The 23090-nt window shown below is 46.1% G+C and overlaps 1 protein-coding gene across 3 annotated transcripts in view; it reads left to right on the top strand.

Annotated features, from left to right (window-relative positions):
- Positions 1 to 20931, top strand: part of SMARCAL1 (SWI/SNF related, matrix associated, actin dependent regulator of chromatin, subfamily a like 1) — a 53774-nt gene extending 32843 nt beyond the window's left edge. The window contains exons 12-18 of one of the 3 annotated variants that reach the window (XM_005676519.3): positions 1759 to 1977; positions 8663 to 8733; positions 12650 to 12752; positions 14611 to 14793; positions 15821 to 15921; positions 16877 to 16973; positions 20062 to 20931. In XM_005676519.3, coding sequence (XP_005676576.2) covers positions 1759 to 1977; positions 8663 to 8733; positions 12650 to 12752; positions 14611 to 14793; positions 15821 to 15921; positions 16877 to 16973; positions 20062 to 20274 — 987 coding nt within the window. In that variant the 3' untranslated portion in view covers positions 20275 to 20931. The remainder of the gene's footprint in view (positions 1 to 1758; positions 1978 to 8662; positions 8734 to 12649; positions 12753 to 14610; positions 14794 to 15820; positions 15922 to 16876; positions 16974 to 20061) is intronic. The other 2 variants (XM_018059723.1, XM_018059724.1) reach the window with 2 other exon arrangements.

Below are 23090 nucleotides of genomic sequence, written 5' to 3'. Positions count from 1 at the left end.
GTATATTAAAACCTTTGGTATTATCAGCTTTTAACCTGCAAGATTAAAAGCTGATAATATTAGAATGTTGGAGCATGATATCTAAATTAATTATGATATCCATTTGTTCCTGGCATGATTTTTATATAATGCAGCCAGTAGGCCAGATCTACATTTGTTTTTTTTTAAATTGTGGCCAGATTCTTGCAATAAAAGAAGCCACTGAAGAGAATGCCCCATACTGAGCTCATTTTCAACCCCATGGTGTGAAGGCATTTGCTGAGAACTTCCAGTTGATTTCAGAGCATTTTTTTATAAAAAGAAAGAAGCAGTTTTTGATCATTTTATTTCTCTACCTTTGGCTGTCTCTTCCTGTTCCCAGTTTAGCAAAGGACACCTGCCACATCTCCACCATTATACTAGGTCCACTGGCCCTCAAAAATGAGCAAGCCTAGCCCCTGCCCACAGCGGTTCACAGTACTGGGTGGGGTGAGGCATGAGGGAAAATGAGCAGCTGAAACCCTAAGGCAACAGGCGCCCCAGCTCCCTCATTTTCTACAAGACCGTAGAAGTCAGTCCTATTTCTGGTAAGATTGTTAGCAAAGGGCAGGGTTTTTAATTGGTAACGTCCCCTCCAGCTGTATGGCAGCGAGTAGGCATTCTCACTCGCTGCTGCCTGTGAGCTGCTGGTGAAGGAACCATTTTTATGAAAGACGGCCTGGGTACTCTAAAACCCACCGCTGGTTTCAACCAGATGCGGCTGCACCTGTGTTCTGGGTTCTCCCCTTCTGCCCCCACCACTGTGACCACTGTGATGGCAGCCACCAGGTCATGCTTGGTGAAACCCACACTGGGGAAGAACAGCTTTGTAAATAAATCCCTGTTAACCCCACCAAATAAAGATATCACAGCATCGTCTCTTACTTTGGGCAGTGGGCTCTGTGGGGGAAGCCCTGAGGAAGAGTCTTTCTGCATTTGATGTATAGGAAGAGCCTGACAAGCTGAATATCTGGTTTGTTCTTTTTTCTTTTTAATATTTATTTGTTTGGTTCAGTCAGGTCTTAGTTGCAGCATCTAGTTTCCTAACCAGGAATCACACCCAGGCCTCTAGCATTGGATGCAAGGAGTCTTGGCCACTGGACCACCAGGGGAGTCCCTCTCGCTTGTTCTTGAATATAACGGGCACCAAACCACGTGGCATTTTCCCTTTGCTGCTAGAAAGCTTAACACCAAATTGTGGGATGCCATGTCTATTCTGAAGGAGATCAGCCCTGGGATTTCTTTGGAAGGAATGATGCTAATGCTGAAACTCCAGTACTTTGGCCACCTCTTGAGAAGAGTTGACTCATTGGAAAAGACTCTGATGCTGGGAGGGATTGGGGGCAGGAGAAGAAGGGGACGACCGAGGATGAGATGGCTGGATGGCATCACGGACTCGATGGACGTGAGTCTGAGTGAACTCCGGGAGTTGGTGATGGACAGGGAGGCCTGGCGTGCTGCGCTTCATGGGGTCACAAAGAGTCGGACACGACTGAGCGACTGAACTGAACTGATGATACACATTTTTGGTTCACCTCATTCCCAACTTTGTTTCTTCCTATTCCCTTCCTGTTTCTCATTTGTCTTCCTGGAGGTTTGAGTCATCCCTCAAAGCCAATTGAAGTTCTGTGAACAAAGCCAGGGGAAGAGAATGTTGTGAGGAAGTCGTCCCTGGGGGTCACAGCCCGTCCCCAGGTCCTGAGGAGTCTCATGGGCTGTGTCTCGGTTCTGCCTCCACAGCAGCCCTGGGGATGGGACTACTCGGGCTCCTCCAACCTGGGGGAGCTGAAGCTCCTGCTGGAGGAGGCGGTCATGCTGCGACGCCTCAAGGGCGACGTCCTCTCCCAGCTCCCAGCCAAGCAGCGCAAGATGGTGGTGGTCGCCCCAGGCCAGATCAACGCCAGGACCAGAGCTGCCCTGGATGCCGCCGCCAAGGAGATGACCACCAAGGACAAAACTGTGAGTCGGGGCAGCAGATGGGGATTTGGAAGTCCACGTGGGCACTGCCGTTCCTTCTCAGGAAGGGGCGCCGTTGGGGTGACCAGAGTCCCCTGATGTTGTCTTTCTGTAACTTTTCCCTACCTCCCAAGGCCGGGATGGTGAGCCTGCTTTGTTTTTCAGCCTATCTAGTCTGCTTCCCAAATCTCTCATGAGTTTTCAGCTTTCTCCTTGGGTAGATCACTGTTGATGGACAGTCATAAAAATAAACCCCAGGGGAATGACAGGATGGTGATACATATTCTGAATGCCTCAAAGAAAGTTGGAATTTGCATTTAGTGTATTTTGAGGGTGCCTCTCTCTAGTCACAGTTGTTAGAAATTAGTCCTAAGGGTATTTGGTGTACATGTTAACCCTCTGACCATCCCATGTCACTTGCTTTAGTCAAAGTAACAAATTAACATTTATATAACATAGTTTTCAAACCTTCTTACCCTTTAGTCCTTATTATAGTCATTTATGGTTGGCAGGAAGTTGGCACCTCCATTTTATTGAAAGGGAAACTGAAGTTCACAGAGATTGGGATTCGACCAAGGTCTCACACCTACTCCATGGCAGAGCTGAGGCTGTCCCCAAGCCTGTTGGCTCTGTATGTTAGGGCTCTTTGCACTACGGCAGCTTTATCTTCTCAAAACACTTTCATTTCGTATCTGCCTTCAGTGTCACACTGTGCTAAGTGCTATAAAGTAATCTATACCAGCTCCGTTTCTGTCCTCATGGGATAAAAACCTTGCAATTTTCATTCCCAAGAAAATAACAGTCATTGACATTTTTTGACATTATCATAAAGCATTATCTGGGCTTGGTATTACCCCGTATACAGAAACTTAGATCTAAATGAGATACCAGCCTCCTGGGAGAGTACAAAATAAATAAAATGACAAGAGACAGAATGTGTGATTCTTTTTTTTCAATGTTATCTTCCCATGTGATGAGCAAAACTGGCTCGTAGCTTTTAAGAAACAGTGTAGGATTTTGCACTGATATTAATACCTTATCCAGCTGTGTTTAATTTATGCTATATTATACACAATAATCTGTGTGGCCTGGAGGAAATGAGCAGGCATAATCTCTTTGCTGTGGAATTTTCAAATAAAGTTCCATAACATCACTGTGGACATACAGACCAGTGATTCTCAAATTATATTTCCATGGAACTACCAGAAGAACTAAGATGTTCTATTGCTAGAATCAGTGTCAGTGAGATAAAAACTCAATGAATGGAAATTTTTTTCTCGATTTTAAGCTTTTTCTTAAAACTTTCTTAAGCCATTATCAAGTCTGCTAACTTTTGCCCATCAGTGAAATCTACCAAACAAGAAAACCAATGAACATATATGTATACTATTAATGGAAAAAAATGGAAAAAATTCAGATGCATGTTATTTTTAGATGCAAAGGTATGAATGTTTATAAAAAGCTTTATAAAGTGTTTTAGTTCCTTGGACGTGTGGTGGAAGAGAGTCTATCAGTATTTCATGGGAGTCTCCAGAGAACAGCCTTGCCTGTACCAGTTCACCTCTCGAACCAGATGGAGAACAGCCAGTGTAGACAACTGGCAAAGTAGTCAGTGGGGATTTGAATTGAGGAGGAAAGTCATATTAAGTGGTCAAGAGGCAACTGTCAATTGTGCAGAATAGCCAAAAAAAAAAGTATGAGAATCTTGAACTTAGTGCAGCGAGGTTTGAAAGGATTTTTTAAACTTTACGCCAGTGTGCATGGTTAGGTGAGTGGCCCTTATGATTTCAGGTGTAACCTGCATGTTTGATTTCTGAATTAATAGGGGATGATGTGAAATTGACTAGGCTGAGCCATGGAAATCAGGAATATTGGATGTTTATAACTCCCCGTGACTATGCAGATCCCTTAAATTCTTTGGGATTTGTTGATATTTTCTTCCCTGAAAAGGGAAGCCACAACCTGCCTCCTAGGCTTGGTGCTGGAAAAGTACAAAGGGTTGGTGGCAGTTGCTCTGAATCCCACCTGTTGTGTGATTATTGTCACTGCTTCTTCACCCCAGAGTCTTAAAGCTATTTTGCAGATTGTGAAAACAGACCCTAAATTGCATTGTAATTCTTCAAGAATCCAGTGGAGAAGAGCCCTTGAGTTCTTCTCAGTACAGTGCTTGAGAATTGCTCTGTGCTTCCTTGATGTCTTGGGAAATTTAAGTTTGTCTTTAAGAGAGAGAAATTGAATAGATAAAGATTGCCTTCGGCATGGTACTAAGATACTATATTCTTTTTGATAGGATAAATTCTTGAAAAATGTCGTTTTCTTTTGTCTTCTTTAATGTAAACTCATTTTTTATAATGGAAAATCCAAGTAGCAAATGAATTTATGAGCGTGAGCCTTTAGAACATCAGAACCCTTCTTACCATAAAGCCACCGATTTAGTGCATTGCAAACCATGCCAACTGGGAGCAGTCCACCCCCCAATTAACCCAGAAAATAGAACCAGTGTCTGGCAGGGCTTGGACCAGATGGCCATCAACATGCCTTCCAAGCCCTGACTGGCTGCGAAATCCTGAATTGAAAGAGTTAAACTGGAGAATCATGGTTTTGTGGTTTTAGTCTGTGAATCTGCAGAAAGGACCCCACCACCCCCATTTTTAATAGTGACTCTGCAGCCCCAGGTTTCCCAGCGATTTTACACATGGTGGTTCAAGCAAAGCACTGCTAACCTGTCAAAAAGCGGTTCTTTCTTTGTTCCCTCACACCTTCCCATCCAGAGGACCACGTCTTTTGAAAAGCTTTAAATCACAGAAGCCAAGGTGAAGCAGCCAATTTATAAAACATAACGTACAGCGAAAGCTTTTTCTCATTTTGAGCCGAAATAATAGATAGCTCTTCACCGGCTAAGAAAAGCCAACTCTAATCATCCTTTGTCTAAAGCCGTTTTTTGATCAGCAGGACCAGGAGCAGAAAAATAGAACTGGTCCACGCAGACTTCCTGGGGATGGTATCAGCTCACCTTTCTGCCGTTTGACAGTCCATTCAAATTCCCACACAGAGAAAGAAATTCAGAACCCCAGTGGATCTAATTTAATAAAAGTCTAAGAGGCAGGAACAAAGAATGCAGGTTATTTAAAATTTCCCAGTCCAGGGCTGGCAAAAGAAGTAAGATAGTTATTGGGCTAATATTATGTCTACTCAGTTTGGGGAGCTTCTTTTTTTTTTAAGATAAACTATTGATTTCTCCTACATTAAAAATACAGCAGATACCTACTGTATAAAGTCTGATAAAGAAAAGTGCTTATAATATGTAGCATTTATTAAACGTTTTTTATCACTATACTATAAAAAATAAATTGACCCATCTTTTGATAATTTTGGCGTATATCATTTGGGTATTTTCTTCTATTAAACCTATGTGTATTTTGCTTTAAAATATTTATTATTTATATATCAGTATACATACAACTTATGTATGTAATGAGCAGAGTATTTTTTTTTTAATCTTTAATTGGAAGAGGTAGTTGTTATCATTCAGTCGCTAAGTTGTATCCAACTGTTTGTAACCCCTGGACTGTAGCATGCCAGGCTTACCAATTGGAAGATAATTGCTTTATAATGTATTGGTTCCTGCCACACAAAAGCATGAATCAGCCATAAGTGTACATAGGTATCCCCTCCCTCTTGTGCCTCCCTCCCACCCCGATCCCACCCCTCTACACTGTCACAGAAGACAGGGTTGAGCTCTTTGTGTTATATGCCAACTTTCCGCTAGCTATCCATTTTACCCAGGGTAGTGTATATATTTCAGTGCTACTCTCTCAATTCATCCCGCCCTCTCCTTCCCCCACAGTGTCCGCAAGTTCATTCTCTATGTCTGTGTCTCTGTTCCTGCCCTGCAAATAGATTCATCAGTACCATTTTTCTAGATTCCATATGTATCCATTAAGATATGAGATTGCAACATACGTTATTTTAAAAGCAGAATTCGGGTCTTATAAACATACCTCAAGTAGGGAAGAAAGCAGGTTACAAAACTGTATCTGCACTTTTCAGTGTTGTTGTGTGTTCTTTTAAAACATAATATTTGAAGACTGGTTTTCCCCAGTGGCTCAGCAGCAAAGGACCCACCTGTTCAATGCAGGAGAGGCAGGTTAGGTCCCTGGGATGGGAAGATCCCCTGGAGAAGGAAATGGCAACCTCTCCGGTATCTTTGCCTGGGAAACAGAGGAGCCCGGCGGGCTACAGTCCATGTGGTTGCAAAAGGGTTGGACGTGACTGAGCAACTAAATAACAAGAATAATTTGAACACTGCAGAATACTTTCTCACATGTCTATATAATAATTTTATCAGTCTTTGTAGTTGGACATTTAAGTTATTTCCGTTTTTCACTATTCTAAATGATACTACACTGAAAAAGCGGTTTACATCTGAATTTGTGTACCTCCATTTCTATCCTGAAGATAAATGTTAAGGATTGAGTTGCTGTATCACATGATAGGGAGTCCTGGTGGCTTAGACGGTAAAGAAATCTGCCCGCAGTGCAGGAGGCCTGGGTTCAATCCCTGGGTCGGGACCATCCCCTGGAGGAGGTCATGGTAACCCATATCAGTATTCTTGCCTGGATAATTCCATGGACAGAGGAGTCTGACGGGCTACAGTCCATGGGGCTGCAAAGAGTCGAACACTACTGAGTGACTCACACACACACATCACAGGATATGGGCATATTTGGAAGACTTTTGCTATATACTGACCAAAAGGGTTAGCCCAGTATACCATTCCCCTGCTGCTGCTGCTGCTTCTAAGTCCCTTCAGTCATGTCCGACTCTGTGTGATCCCATAGACGGCAGCCCACCAGGCGCCCCCCATACCTGGCAAGAACACTGGAGTGGGTTACCATTTCCTTCTCCAATGCATGAAAGTGAAAAGTGAAAGTGAAGTCGCTCAGTCGTGTCCGACCCTCACCGACCCCATGGACTGCAGCCTCCTAGCCATGTGTGATAAGGATGTTTGTTTTCTCACACCCACATCAGTTCTGGGCATGTTAAATCTCAGGGCAAGGTTTCTGAAAGTGCTTTTTTTTTTTACCATCTCTCCATCTGTTTTGCCCTCTCCTTTTCTAATAGCAGATGTGGAGTAAGTGTGGGTTGGGGGAAGGATCTGACAGGAGTATCTGAAGGGGCCCAGGGGTTTATTTTGTGAATTGAGTGGGGTGCAGTCTGCTCGAGGCATGCGCACTGCCGGTGAGGTCGCCAGATGGGAGCCGGACACTGTCCCGTCAGCATGTCCTTCTAGGGACGCATTCGGTTGGAGAGCCTCAGCTGCTGCCGGGGACCCTTTGAGGGGCACGAGTGGACCCCATGTGAGCTTATGGGCCACACACGGAAAGTTGGGCGTGTGTCTGGAGCCTCATCGGAGTCCTGACCACGCCTGAGGCTGAGAAACAAGGCACATGGACACTGCCCCCCGCCAAGGCACATGGACACTGCCCCGCCGCCGCCCCGACACACACAGAGAACCACACGTTCGCCATGAGTTCCGAGGAAGTTTGAGTTGGTAAACTGAACTGCTGCCACAAAGTAGGGGCAACGGTGGCCACCACCATGACATGCATGTATAAAATGAAATGGACCGCTAACCCGTCAGTAGCAGGATCCCCATGGGTTCCTGTGGTTCTTGGGTCTTTTTCTTGTTTCTCGTCAAGACCTAGCGAGAGATGCTGCTTAAAGCCAAACAGCGATTTTGACCAGGTAGCTTTTCCCCTCGTCTTGTGGTGTCCGTCATTTAAGGTGTGTCCCGCTGTGGCTGCTTCTCTGAGTTATAGTGAGTTCGGGGCCATGGGTGTTATTACTGCTGGGTCATCTCCTTGTCCCATGAGGGAGCTGCCGTGTCAGTCACTGGCCTCACAGGGCCCAGGCCCAAACCATGGGAGCATCTGTAAACCCACACTGGAAGAGGATGGTGGCTCTACCAAGGCCGCTGAGAGTACCTGTCATCTCTGGGAGCCCAGGAGCGATAGTAAACGTTCTCTCATATTATTATGAAACTATTTAAGCACCTCCGGTGTTAGCATTCCTTAGTGGGATTTATTTAGATGCAAACACTAAAGAAAATATGGTTTCTTCTCGAGGGAAGTCAATTGCCTTATGGGGAGACAAGCCAGAAACACATGAATGAGAGTATTGAGATGATACTCGAATAGAGTGGGTGTCAGTTGGAATTAATTCAGCACATCTTAGAGGTGAGCTCAGTCAGCTGGGCATGGACACAGCTTGGCAGGAGGAAGGGACTAGGGGAACTTCTTGGACCAGTGTCATGTGTAAGTTGTCACCAGACTGCAATACCTGTAGTAAACAAGCGTGCTTAGTGAGGCTGCCTTTCAGCTGAGCACCTGAGCTTGGTGTGGATGTTGAGGTACCACCTGAGATGTCCTTCCAAAGAGCTCGTATGTTCCTTGCCTCGTTGGATTCTCATGACAGCTCTCAAAGGCTGATGGGGGAGCCATAACGCCATGTCTCCCAGGGTCCAGACAGTTCCGCAGCGTGGCTAAAGCAAGCGGATAAGTCAGGGACTCTTGGCTCTGCCACATGATATTGGGACCTATAAAGCTCGTGGTGGCAATAATCACATCAGTCTGTTGCAGAGTTCTCAGAGTGGGAGACTTTAAAGCCCCCTTTTCTCTTTCCACAGAAGCAGCAGCAAAAAGAAGCCCTCATTCTCTTCTTCAACAGAACAGCTGAAGCTAAAATCCCATCCGTTATGTAAGTGGTCACCAAGTGTCGCTTCTCTCTTCTCTCTTTTTTAAAAAGAAACACCTGTTACCTTAGTCCATCAGGATGGCTTTATTGTTCTGTAAGAAATGATTGTGTTAGTCACTCAGTCATATCCGACTCTTTGCGACCCCATGGACTGTTGCCCACCAGGTTCCCCCGTCCATGGAATTCTCCAGACAAGAATACTAGAATGGGTAGCCATTCCCTTCTCCAGGGAATCTTCCCAACTCAGGAATTGAACCCGGGTCTCCTGCATTTCAGGCAGACTTTTTATCATCTGAGACTTGAATCCTAGTTGCCTTGAATATACAGTTTAAGGCATCACAGCCTCATGGCTCAGGAGGCATAAGTAGGCTTGTAGCTGGAACACCTCCCGGATGTGACTGAGGTCCCTGAGTGATCATGTCTTAACCCAAGGAAGTGGAGCTGAGGCCACTTGCAAGGAGGGCAGAATAACCCAAACACTGAAGTGAAGTGTTCCTCTTCTGAGAACTGTGCTCACTTGCCTGTAGGAGGAAATTAGGGGTTTCATAGAAGACTTAGAAGCTGCCTTTCAGAGAGTCTCTAGTCTTCTCCAAAGACATGTTTCAGCCATCATTTCCCTAAATAAGAAAGAAAGTGAATGTCAGGGTTTGTTCAAAAGATACGGGCAAGTGGCTGTTGTCACAATTGAGTCTCCTTCCGCCTATTAAACTAAAGCTGAAGTGATGAATTCTGTCCTTAAAATTATTCAGTGACTTGAAAAAAATTGTCTGCTTTTGCTAGAGAAAGAAACCCCCACTGCTTTTCACATATCACTGTGATAGAAGCTTGAAGCGAGTCTAATGACGTGGAGCTTGCCTAATTTTTATTGTTTAACATTCGTATGGGACTCCGGCAGGATAATGGTCCAAGTGATTAGGTTACAATAAAAGGAATTTAGTGTGGGTTAAGTTTCGTGGATAAACTGAGCCACGCAGCCTACCCGGCCCCTCACTCAGCCCCTGCATCGCCCAGCCTCCCTGGCCTCTCCCTCTGCATCCTCATATGTGGTTGGAGAGTGAGTTCACCTCATTGTTCCAATTGCAGGCTCTCCGCATGGACCACTGAGTGTTGGGCAGCCCTCCTTCACCCTCTGGGTACTACCCTATGTGTAGTACTACCTTTTCATTTATGATACTGCTATGAGACTAATGAACTCCAGGTGTGGTTTTTATAGCCTGAAAACTTCTCTCTCAGACACCAGCCAGAATTGCCCCCACCAACCCATTTCTCACGTGCCGCTGGATAACAGATGGCAAGGGTGTCCGCCCTTCTTTTGCTCTCTCAGCTTGTGACCTACAAAACCCAGGGTCCCTTGAGTGCTGGCTCAGAGCCACCCATTCCCCCTAGAAATTTAAATCTCGTCATTTCTCCATCGTGTAAAGAAACTTTGGTTAGACCTTGACTTAGTATGGTTATGCTGCTATAACAAAACTATCATAGGCCATGTGCCTTAACAAACTTGTATTTCTCATAGTCCTAGAGGCTAGGAAGTCCAAATTCAAGGTGCTGGCAGATGCAGAGTCTGGTGAGAGCTCTCTTCCTGGCTTGTAGACAGCAGTCTTCTTGCTGTGTCCTCCCTTGCAGAAGGGGCGCGGGTACTCTGGGGCTCTCTTTTATAAGGACACTGGCTCCATCTCCTCCCATAGGCCCCAGCTCCCAATACCATCACGTTGTGTATGCGCATGCTAAGTGTCTTCAGTCCAACTCTGTGACCCTGTGGGCTGTAGCCCACCAGGCTCCTCTGTCCATGGGATTCTCCTGGCAAGAATACTGGAGTGGGTGGCCATTTCCTTCTCAGGGGATCTTCCTGACCCAAGTATTGAACCCTCATCTCTTGCGTCTCCTGCATCGGTAGGCAGATTCTTTGCCATTAGGGCCACCTAGGAAGCCCGAACCATCACACTGGGGGTTAGGATTTCAACATATGAGCTAGTGGGCAGGGACACAAACATTCAGTCCCTAACATATCTAATACATGGTTTTTCAAAATCCTATGATAATTATATAGTGAGTTATAGTTTCCAACAGTTCTGACATCTGTTAACTCATTTCAGATTTACAGCCTCTTCGTGAGATCAGTTAAACAAGTTGAATAAGTTAAATTGTAGAAACTGAGTAAATCTCATGTAAATCTTTAAACTTCAGAGTCACACAGCTAGTAAGTAGAAATTAGATCATAAATCTTAAAACTCCAGTTTCCTATGATAGTTGCTTTTCTTTCTTCCTTTCTTTCTTTTTTTTTTTTTTTTTGCTGTTGTTGGTTTTCATTTTAATGGACATCTTTCAATATAAAGCCAAGGTTATTGTGGTTAGCAAATATTTCCAGCCTGATAGCCTAGGGATGCGAGGAAGGCAGAGCAGCAGTACCATGTCTGAGACGCAGAGGGGAGAAAAGCATTAGGAAAATTGGGGGCCGTGGTGTTTATGGCCTGAGCAAGTTGATTTTATGGCCTTGTGACTTTTTGATGATGTAGTAATAAATGTTTTTGCTTATATCATGGCAAATTTTATGTCTCTCAAACTAATTAGATTCTATTAGTACCAACAATTCACAGATGGAACTCAACTCCATACTATGGTTGACCATAGTGTTTTTTGAAAATAATTCTTAAATGTTAAGACCATCCACTTACCTTTTCACCACCTGCCCATACTGTGATAGGAAGCCTTAGAGATTTGCCCTCTAAGGAGAGCAGTGTCTGTTCTCTGCCCAGACACCCATGTGTGTGTCCTGTCTACTGAGGCTCACCTTCCTGCTGCCTGTGCAGGAGCCTTGACCTGTACTGAGATTGGGAACTCTCTGCAGGGCGTTAGTGCCAGGGCAAGCCTTACAGTCTGCTGACTGAGCGACCCTCCTCCCTACAGCTCTCGGTGGTCACTGCCTTCCTTTAAGGCCACAGCTAAAGATAAGGAGCAGAAAGTCAAGAAAACAACGCAATGGATAGGGACTTGTCTGGTGGTCCAGTGGTTAAGACTCTGAGTTTCCAATGCAGGGGGTGTGGGATCAATTCCTGATCAGGGAACTAAGATCCAATGTGTCCCACGGCACAGCCAAAAAGTAAATAAGAATAAAAATATTTTTTAAAAAATAAGTCGTTTAAAAAACCCACAGTGGATGGAGAAGAGAAAAAAAGGGAGGAAAAAAGACCTTGTAAACAAGGCCTTTTCACCCCCTATTCCTTGGCCTCGAAAAGAATTCACTTAATACTGCCTTAACTGCAGGCCCTGGCATGCAGTCTGCTGTGGAGGGAGCTGGAGGGCTATGCCTGACCCATCTCCTGAGTATGAGTACACGTGTGTGTGTACATGCTCAGTGGTGTTTGCGACATGCCTCCTCTGTCCCCCAGGCTCCTCTGTCCCTCCTCTGTCCATGGAATTTCCCAGGCAAGAATACTACAGTAGGTTGCCATTTCCTACTTACTTCTCAATACTACATTGCCCGAAATTTGATTACTGTCAAGAATCTCTTAATCCCTGCCCAGGCATTTTCAGATCTATAGACAGCACTTCAGTTTTTATTGAAAACACACTTGAATGATAATAGCAGCCAAAGTGAAAACTGTTAATTATCTAGTATGATCTCAGGTTATAAGAATGTTTCAGTAACCTGTCAGAAACATATGAAACATAAAGATTCTTTGACTTATTTGTGTTTGGGAGATGACTTAAAACGTATGGAAGAGTTCTGTACATGGCAGAAGATGACTTCCCTACACCTTCTGAGGGCGAGAGGGAAAGGTCAGCTCTCAGAGGAGGGAGTGGATGGGCCAGGGAGGCAGGTACCCCAAAGGTGTCTGCCATAAATGCAGTCACTTTTCAGTAACTAACTTCAGTCGGATTGCATATGTTTTCAATTTATTGTTGTCTTTGTTAAATGCAGCGAATATGTCCTGGACCTGCTAGAAAGTGGACGAGAGAAGTTTCTTGTGTTTGCGCACCATAAGGTGGTTCTGGATGCAATTACTAAGGAGCTTGAGAGGAAGGTAAGCAGCCTTGGAAATTCAGCACAGGATGCTTTTCTTGTTTGTGCGTTGGCTGCTGAGTTGTTTTGAGCAGGCAGAGGTCAGATCTGAGCAAAGCAGTGAGATGAAGTTTTCCAGAACCATTGCTGAAGACTTTCTGAAGGATTTTTCTTGCTTTTAGAATCATGAACATGTTTGTTTTAACCCATCTTAAAAATTTTTTTTTTTAATTTTAATTGCTTTGAAAGTGAAAGTGTTAGCTGCTCAGTTGTGTCCAACTCTTTGCAACACCATGGACTGTAGCCAACCAGGCTCCCCTGTCCATGGGATTCTCCAGGTGAGAATACTGGAGTGGGTGGCCTTTCCCTTCTCCAGGGCATCTTCCCGACCCATGGATCGAACCCAGGTCTCCTGCATTGCAGGCAGATTCTGTACTGTCTGAGCTACCAGGGAAACCTTCAGTTCAGTTTAGTTCAGTCGCTCAGTCGTGTCCGACTGTTTGCGACCCCATGAATCTCAGCACGCCAGGCCTCCCTGTCCATCACCAACTCCCGGAGTTCACTCAGACTCACGTCCATCGAGTCCGTGATGCCATCCAGCCATCTCATCCTCGGTCGTCCCCTTCTCCTCCTGCCCCCAATCCCTCCCAGCATCAGAGTCTTTTCCAGTGAGTCTACCCTTCACATGAGGTGGCCAAAGTACTGGATCTTCAGCTTTAGCATCATTCCCTCCAAAGAAATCCCAGGGCTGATCTCCTTCAGAATGGACTGGTTGGGTCTCCTTGCAGTCCAAGGGACTCTCAAGAGTCTTCTCCAACACCACAGTTCAAAAGCATCAATTCTTCAGTGCTCAGCCTTCTTTACAGTCCAACTCTCACATCCATACATGACCACAGGAAAAACCGTAGCCTTGACTAGATGGACCTGTGTTGGCAAAGTAATGTCTCTGCTTTTCAATATGCTATCTAGGTTGGTCATAACTTTTCTTCCAAGGAGTAAGCATCTTTTAATTGCATGGCTGCAATCATGAGGTATAATTATAGGTACATGTGATCTGTCTGTACATGCAATGACTGGGATGAGTCTCTGGGCAATGATGCTGAGTAGAGACCACAGCCCAGAGTTTACATAGTGTTTGACTCTATATAGCATTTCTGACATGGAACATTTTAAAAATGCAGGCCAGATTAGTAGGGTGAGAGGGAAGCAGGAGGGAAGTGGGCAGAGCTATAAAAGGGCCACGGAGCATCCCTGTGTGGTTAGAACCATTCACTGTCTCCACTGTGAAGGCAGATATGTGAAAACCCACATGTGGGATAAAACTGTATAGAACACATATACATGAGTCTTAGTAAAATGGAAAATTGAATATGGCCAGTGGATTGTGTCAAAGTCAGTCTCCTGGGTATAATATTATGCTATAGTTTTACCAATATCAGGCTTCCCTGGTGGCCCAGATGGTAAAGAATCTGACTGCAATGCAGGAGATCTAGGTTTGATCCCTGGGTGGGGAAGATCCCCTGGAGAAGGGAATGGCTACCCACTCCAGTATTCGGGAGAACTCTGGATAATTCCATGGACTGGGGAGCCTGGTGGGCTATAGTCCATGGGGTTGCAAAGAGTTGAACACAGCCCAATGACTAACAATACTTCAACTTTTACCAATATTATCACTGGGGTAATGGACAAGGAATCCCTCTGTTTTATTACTTAATAACACACGCAAACCTACAGTTCTGTCAACACAAGGTTCAGTTTGAATGGAAAGGCCAGAAAAAAGCTCGGAAAGCAGTTCAGAGGACGCCTGTTGGAGCTCGGAGCCCCAGCAGCGCGGTTCTCTGCGCACCCCTGCCCAACCACCTCTCCCCCTGTTCCTGTAGCGCGTGCAACACATCCGTATCGACGGCTCCACCTCCTCGGCCGACCGCGAGGACCTCTGCCAGCAGTTTCAGTTGTCCCCGAGCCCCGCCGTGGCCGTGCTGTCCATCACCGCCGCCAACATGGGCCTCACCTTCTCCTCGGCTGACCTGGTGGTGTTCGGGGAGCTGTTTTGGAACCCGGGGGTGAGGGGCCCGCGTCCGGGCGGTGGGGGAGGCGAGAGGCGGGGCTTGTGTGCGCTGTCCCTGGTGCTAGCGTCATGGCCCCTGGTTGTCCGTCAGCTTCATAAACAGATCTTAGGTCTTCACAGCCCCTGCTTTGTAGCAGGATTATCGACTCCATCTGATTATCAGTGGGTAGGCTGACGTTCTGAAGGAACCTCCGGATCCATCTCTCCCTGAAGACGCTCAGATAGCATAGCTGTCACTTAAGGGGAGCACATGGCAGCCCCCGTCCCAGGCCTCTGCCTTCCCACCCTGAGCCCCTTTTATCCACCACCCCGGGGAGCCACTTTAGTGATGGAGCCACAGCAGGGAGACCACAGTGGGTGTTCCCTGGACATGGCCACAGTGCCCACTGGCCTTATCTGATGAGCTGACTACTGTGGCGACAGACGGAAGACATTTGTTGGGACTTGTAAAGTTTTCTCCTCAACTCCAGAAAGAAGGTCTTTCCCTCCTGACATCCTGACTGGGTGTGGCTCTCACTGCCACACCCTGGCAACGGCCATAACAATGACGATGGGGGGCTTAGAGGCAGAAGGCTTCATAGAATAGAAACCTCGGCTGGTGGGTTTCATTGTTCGTCGTAGGGTTTACCACGGTATGAAAAAGCCACCCTACCCCCGATCCTATCTGGCCTCTGCCGAGGTACAGTATTTTTATCTATTTAGAAGATAACTTTTCATTCCATGGAGGAGGACAGAAAGTATGCCGGGTCCCCTTTGTCACGGCTGGTGGCAGAGCTGCAGCTCAGCCTCCGTCCACAGTGCCCAGCACCGGGCCCAGCCCTGGGGAGCTATCCACAGCCGCAGCTACAGATTGAGTTCCCCGTGTTGCCCAGTGCTGTGTTTGCCTCCCCCTTTTGTCAGATGACAGGTTGTTTGTGGGCAGAGGCTCGCAGGCCCCCAGCCGTGTGACACACTGTGAGGAGGCAAGGCTGTGATGGCCCGAGCAGGCTTGACCTGCCTCCATCCCTCCCCACGCCCCGCAGGTACTGATGCAGGCTGAGGACCGGGTGCACCGCATCGGACAGTTGAGCTCCGTGAGCATCCACTACCTGGTGGCGAGAGGCACGGCTGATGACTACCTCTGGTGAGGCCGCTGGCTGGCCCAGCAGTTGGGCTTGACACCAGTGATGTATTTTCTTTACTCCCTGAGAGCCTCTACTTTGCGGGAGCTCTCCAGGGCCCCGCACAGAAGACTCACTGGTAGTGCCCTCCCCCTTTCATCATGACCCTGTCTGGCCCCTTTGCAGCATTACTGTGACTGGAGGAGGGTGGGGGAAATGCGGAAACCTTGCAGGAATGAGTACTTGGCTTCTTCCCACTGACCTGAGAAAAGGGAGGAGAACTTACTGGGATGAAATGTAGGTGAAATTTTATTTGTAAAACACTCTGTTCCCAGATGTGAAGGCTCTTGCTTAGACAGGAAACACCCCCATTGTCCCCTCGTGATGTCGCTGGTACTGTAAGGCCACAATTTCAGTGCTGCTGCTGGGCCAACCAAAGAAAGTGGCTCACTTGGGTCATGCAGTGCTTTCTTAGCAGAACTGGGATAAAATTTTCAACTCTATGGAGTTTCATATCCATTACCTAAGAGAAAGATCTCAAAATGCTCTCTCCCAGTTCCATTTCTCCCTTCCTGATAATAAGTTTCTTGATTATCTTATTTGTTTCCACTGCCTACCTCTGTTTCTAGCATGATGACTGAGGCATCTGACCTTTACTTTGTGTGTGGCTTGCTTCTTCTTCCCTGTCTCTGTTAGTGGATTTGTTATTCAGGCAGCTCATAACAGCACAAGGTCCAAAATTGTGTTGTAATGGCATTTATTTCATACACATCTCCCAGCAGAAAGAGCTTTGAGTCTGATGTCTGAGCCCTGACTTGGTTGGTTTACAATAGACAGGAAGAAGGTGTTTCAGAATGGGTATTCGTGCCTGGAGAGCTGCAGAGATGTGAGACAGTAAGCTGTCCCATAAGCTCGGGGGGTTGGTCTTGTAATCAGTCTGCTGGGTCCATGCACTGCAGCTCCTTTCTTCCCCAACAGGCCCCTGATTCAAGAGAAGATTAAAGTTCTGGGTGAAGCCGGGCTCTCTGAGACTAATTTTTCAGAAATGACAGAAGCCACAGATTACTTCTACAAGGTAACACCAGCCCATGGCTCCCTGCACTGGGGCATCCTGAGGTTTGGAATAGGAAGGTGTGAATCACTCCTGGAATCTCCCCCAGACTGAGAGCCGAAATAAATAGCTACAGTTGTTCTCAGGTCAATCCATGTGTGCATCCCTTTATGGAGAAGTGCTGACATTAACTCCTGCTGCTTTTCACATACCCTCCTAGATCCTCCCAAAACCAGGGCCTCCAAGTGCTGCCATCAGGCCAAACTGACAAAAAACTCCAGGTGCAAACTGCTAAATTGTTGCAAAAAGTACATAGCACCACTCAGCAGGCTGGCCACCAGAACATGTCCCCAGGCCACAATGGGGAGTGTTTCACATAGGGTGTTGCTTTCATGTACATATTTTCCCCTCTGTAGCTGCATTTTATTCTCAGTGTCTCCTCGTTTTATAAAGCGGTGAACAGAGATTTGCATAGGAGTAAGACTAGCCCACAGCTGCCCTGCAAATCTCTGTTTACCCACTCCAATATTCTTGCCTGGAGAATTCCATACACAGAGCAGCCTGGTGGGCTACAGTCCATGGGGTTGCCAAGAGTTGGACACGGCTGAGTGACTAACACTTTCACTTTCACACAAGCTGGCCCACAGTCACGGGTCACATGAAGCCAGCTCAAGGCAGAAGGCTTCCGGGCTTGGCCAGCATTCCCTGTGTGACGGCCTCTATTATTATCAAGGAGAGTAAGAGGCCCATGAGCATCCTTCCGTGACCGGCTGGGCCTTGTCAGAAGGGCTGAGAGATCTGTTTGCCTCTGGCGAGAACAGCCTGGGCCCAGCAGGCCTGCCCTGGCCTAGCTCTCCAGCCCCATGGCGGCCACGGTCCTTCTTCCTCCATTTCCGTGAAACAAGGAAGAGAGGAGTGAGAGGTGCGAAGACTCCCAGGGCTGGTCTCCATTCACCTGCTCAGGTGGTTGATGAGGAAGGTGAGAATTCAGGAGGTCCTGAGAGGATTGTTTCTAAAGAGTGAACTTGGACAGAGGGCTGAGCCTTGTGCTGAAAGGCAGCCTTGCTCTTCAGAAAACTGAGGTGCCTTCTTCCTGTGGCATCACTGAGCATCAAAGCTGAGTTTAAATCGACACAGTCTTGTAGGTGATTCTAAGACTTGTCTGAGGGTGTGATCTTTACATTTACTTCAAACTAAATTCTTTTTTCAGGATGTAATTATTGGGATAAATGATACTCGGGGGAGATATAAATTATAATATAAATTATCTTTACAGTTAATAAGCCAATTTTAAAAAACAACTTTATTTTTAAACTTTTTAAAGAACTCTCTAATTCAGTTGAATGATGACTGTTTTGACAGAGCCTTGCTTATTATTTGCCCTTTAAAAAGAAAGAGCCTTATTTTTAAAGGATTCTCAACTAATAAGAATAGGTTTATTTCTAATCATTTATTTATACTGGCCTGACCCTCAGTTGCTCTGAATTAATTAAGAATTTCTGCCTAAAAGTACAAATGCAAGATAATACAACGGAGTTTTTCAATATTTATTTTGATTAGTAATTAAAACTGAAAACTTTATAAACTGTTAGGACAAGAAAATGTTGCCTCCTCGTATAGGAGCCAAAAGCAAAAAAGGTCATGTCTGCCTGCCTGCTGAGAGGGGAAGTGAAATATTTGTCTGATCTTAGAATTTGCTTCCCTTTGTGTGTGCTCCAGATTAGCACAGAGCTTTGCCATCACAGATGCCAATGAACATGGACAGCTACTTCTATCTGGAGTAGGCTGCCTTGTGAGCAGCATTTCCTTGACTTTCAGTTGCCCAGACAAAAGCTTGATGAAGGTTATCGTAGAGGGGGGCACATGGCTGCTGTGAGCCTGATCTTAATTACCTTTAATGTCATGTCCCATCTGAATATTTGGGATCCTGAATGGCGAGCGAACATAGGGCACAGGTTACTGAATAATCTAGAGTCCTTGCAGGATCAGTTTTTAAGAACTTAGCATCACCGTGGAAGGCTTTCATAAAAGCAAAGAAAGAGTGGCTAGTCGGGTTGAGACCTGCTAGGGCCTGGAAGCAGACTTGGTGAGGTAGACACAGGGTGCCCAGTGACGTGACAGGAGAATCTTAGTAGAGGGCAGTCTAGAGGGAAAAATCAGGCCTGGGCCAGACCTGTGGGCAGGTGATGTGGGAAGAGGCCTGAGGCAGGAAGTGCAGTGAAACCGTTTCAGGTCCAGGCAGGTACAGAGCCATGTGGCCCAAGTAAACAAACTGCCTGCAAGGTACCTAGGAGGGATCAGAGGGAGAAGCCAACCTTGATGTGTGAGATATGGAGTCAGGACACCCCCGTGATCACAAGCCTGGGGGACTGGGTGAGAAGTGGGAGACCATCAAAACCAGGGAACAGGAGCTGGTTCGGAGATGTAGGATTAAGGTGAGAGATGGCTGTGGTTTTTAGACAGGCTTGGTTTTATGGACCTGTGGGAAGTCACTGGAGATACTGAATATGTGCGTCTGGGTTGAATGATGGTCAGGCCTGGGAGCTGAGACAGAGAAGAGGTCAGCAGAGGGGTGAGAACGAGCCCGTCGTGTGTTGTGGTCATAACCACTGGGTGTGATTTTAGCCCTACACTGTTGTCATCAGCACATAGGCACAGGTGTAATCATTGTAACTTTAGGGTAGTCAGAAATGGGTGCATGTATCTACTTATCAGTACGTCAAGTGTGTGTTTTATAACCACTCTGAAAATTAGGTATAAACCATGGCTGAACACACTGATTTGGGAGTTGACTTAGCAGTTTAACTAACCTCTTCGTGGAAAAAGGCCTTGGAGGAAGTGAGAGCTTGGGAGCTATTTCATCATTGAGATAGCGATTTGTGATTTAGAAGGGAGAAGCATTCCCAACATAAATTAGTGTGCGAGCAGGTCCTTTGTTGCTTTCACAACCATTTCTTTTTTTTTTCCCCCAACAAGCAGTAGAGAAGAAGCCAGACATGAAGGCAGTAAGGCTGCTCGAGTGATAAATAGTTTACTGAGCTGGTCCCACAGAGGTGGAGGAAAAGTCAATGTTGATGCCTGGTTACTGATGTCTTTTATTCCTCTGATGAAGGACTCAAAGCAGCAGAAGATCTACGACCTATTCCAGAAGTCCTTCGAGGAAGATGGAAGCGACATGGAGCTCCTGGAGGCAGCAGAGTCCTTTGATCCAGGTTCCCAGGACACGGGAGACACGCTGGATGAAAGCACATTGATGGGCAGCCCAGTGAAGAAGAAGAAATTTGAATTTTTTGATAACTGGGACAGCTTTACCTCTCCTCTATAAGAGGAGGGGGGAAAAGCATTAAAAATCATGGCATTTATTAAAATAACGAAAGGCTTTTTATTTTTTTTGAAGTGTATGCTCCTCTCGTCCTTACTTCAGTGTTGGTCTCTGTCTCCAAGCCCAGTGGGTTACCAGGCCAAGTGTCAGCATTTCCTTTCATTATGTGTGGGTTTGCCTGGGTCTTAATTAATCTTAGCTTGACCTACCGAGAAACAGATAGTAGGTTGTAGTAATGGTGAATCATGTTCTTTAATTAACAAGGTGCTTCCTCCACAGCCCCTGAAATCTAGATTTTTTTAAATGTATTGATTCAGCAAATATTTATAGAGCACTTAATATGTGCCAGGCCCTGTTGTAGGTGCTGACAGGAGTTCACTAAACAAAGAAGGAAAGTACACGCTTTTGCCAAGGTTATCATATTAACAGGAGAGGCAGTATTTTTCTATGAAGAAAGGTAAAATAAGCTAAGTGTGTAGAGCAGGGGTTGACAAGCTTTTTCTATAAATAGCCAGAGAGTAATTAATTTTGCCTTTATGGGTCAGGATGTTTGTGTTGGAACCACTCAGCTGTGCTGCTGTGGTGCAGAATCAGCCATGGACGATCCGGAAACAAGCGACTATGGCTCTTTTCCAATAAAACTCTATTCCAGACACTGAATTCTGTACTTCATATAATTTTCATATGTCATGAATTACCATTCTTCTATTTTCAACCATTTAAAAATGTGAAAACTGGACTTGGTTCACAGACCCTACAGAAACAGGCAGTGAGCAGAATTTAGACCACAGACCATGGTTTGCCAACCCCTGGTGTAAAGTAACACCGTCCAATAGAAACAAGACATAAGGCACATATTTGATTTTAATTTTCTGAAGAGCATTTTTAAAAACAAAGAAGGACCAACTTAGTAATACTTTAACCTAGTACAGTCAAGGTACGGTCATTTCAACATAATCACTATTAAAAAATTAAGAAACTTTTCATTCTTTTTTTGGGGGGGGTGCTCCACTAGGTCTTCATTACTTTTGCACAGGCTTTGTCTAGTTGTGGCCATCAGGGGCTACTCTTTGTTGTAATGTGTGGGTTTTTCATTGTGGTGCCTTCGCTTGTTGCAGAGCATGGGATCTTGGCTCGTGGGCTTCAGTAATTGTGGCACACAGGCTCAGTAATGGCGACTCATGGGCCTTAAGAGCTCAGGCTCAGTGGTTGTGGCACACGGGTTTAGCTTCTCTGAGGCACGTGAAGTCTTCCCAGGCCAGGGATCGGAACCAATGTCCCCTGCATTGGCAGGTGGGTTCTTGTCCCCTGTACCACCAGGGAAGTCTGAACCTTTTCATTCTTTTTTTTCATACCAAGTCTTCAAAATCCAGTGTATGTTTGACACTCATACCAGCACATCTTAGTCTGAATATCCACGTTTCCAGTGACCACTTGTGTCTGGCAGCTCCTGTGTTGGCACCACAGCTTTAGAGAGGGGAGGAGTAGCACATGGGAAGAGTAAGGCGATGACATTGAAGAGAGAGACCGAGTCCAAATGGCGTAGCCCTTCTGGGTCCTGGTGACGGGTTGATTTTTTAATTTCATCCTGAACATGAAGTCACTGACTGGTTTTGAGCAGGCGTGTGAGGCAGTCTGATTATATTTTGAAAAGATCACCCAGTTTGATTGTAGAAAATAGATCGGGAAGGATGAGCAGAGGGACCAGTTGGTAGGAGGGGCTACTGAGCTCTAGCCACTGACCACGAGGGATGCTCTGGGGTGTGGTTGAACAGGGAGCAGTGTGAAGGAAGTGAGTGGTTGGAATCTGGATAGATCTTGGATGTAAAGCTGAAAGGATTTGTGGTTGGACTGACCCTTTCCTGGGCTCCCAGACCACTGCAGTTGAGAGAGGGGCTCTTTGGGGGCCACCCAGCCCCCTCACTGCTGTTCAGGCTCTCTGATCTCAGCACAGTCTGGGCTGAGGGTCACATCCGCTGTAAGCTCCAGTCTCAGGGAATAACGAGGAAGACGCTGACCTTGCTGCTTTCTGGGGTCAAACCTGGCCTTTGATGACTGCTTCCTATTAATCACCATTATCAATTTCCTGCTCCTGACTTCCCCGCAGGGTCAGAGCTCTTCAGAAAGTCCACCCGAACACCTAAGCTTAAGCGGCATGAGATGCTGCTTCTGTCTTTCTGAGGGATTGTGGGATTAGCAGCTGAGGCTGCACCTGCTGGTTTATCCTGCCGCTGAATTCCCTGTTGGGGCCCCAGATCTCCATGAATAATCAGGACTTTGGATTCCTCATCACCCACTGACATAAGAACTACCTGTGGTTGTCTGGAGAAAATCCAGGACCAAAGGCCTGGGAGAGAACTCCTGCCAGGGCTCTCCCTTGGGCCACCTGAGGTTGCCTCACACTGTCTCACTCCCAGCTTTGCATTTTATTCTTTAACTTTGACCGCTGTTCCACTGACCACATTTGTCTTTAACAACGAGTAATCTTGCTGGAAGCTTCCAGAGGACAAATGGTCTACCTAAATTTTACTATCATTTCCTCCCAAACAGGAACTTAAGTATTTTTCTAAGAGTGATTAACATAGAGCAGAGGCTGCTGTTTGATCACATCAGTTCAATTGTTCAGCTGTGTCCAACTCTTTGCGACCCCACGAACTGCAGCACACCAGGCCTCCCTGTCCATCACCCCCGGAGTCCATCCAAACCCATGTCCATTGAATTGGTGAGGCCATCCAACCATCTCATCTTATGTCACCCCCTTCTCCTCCTGCCCTCAATCTTTCCCAGCATCAGGGTCTTTTCAAATGAGTCAACTCTTC

The sequence above is a fragment of the Capra hircus genome, chromosome 2 (assembly GCF_001704415.2).
Source record: "Capra hircus breed San Clemente chromosome 2, ASM170441v1, whole genome shotgun sequence".
Lineage (NCBI taxonomy): Eukaryota > Metazoa > Chordata > Mammalia > Artiodactyla > Bovidae > Capra > Capra hircus.
The sequence above is the reverse complement of the archived record's forward strand: the minus strand, read 5'-3'. Positions and strand labels throughout refer to the sequence as shown.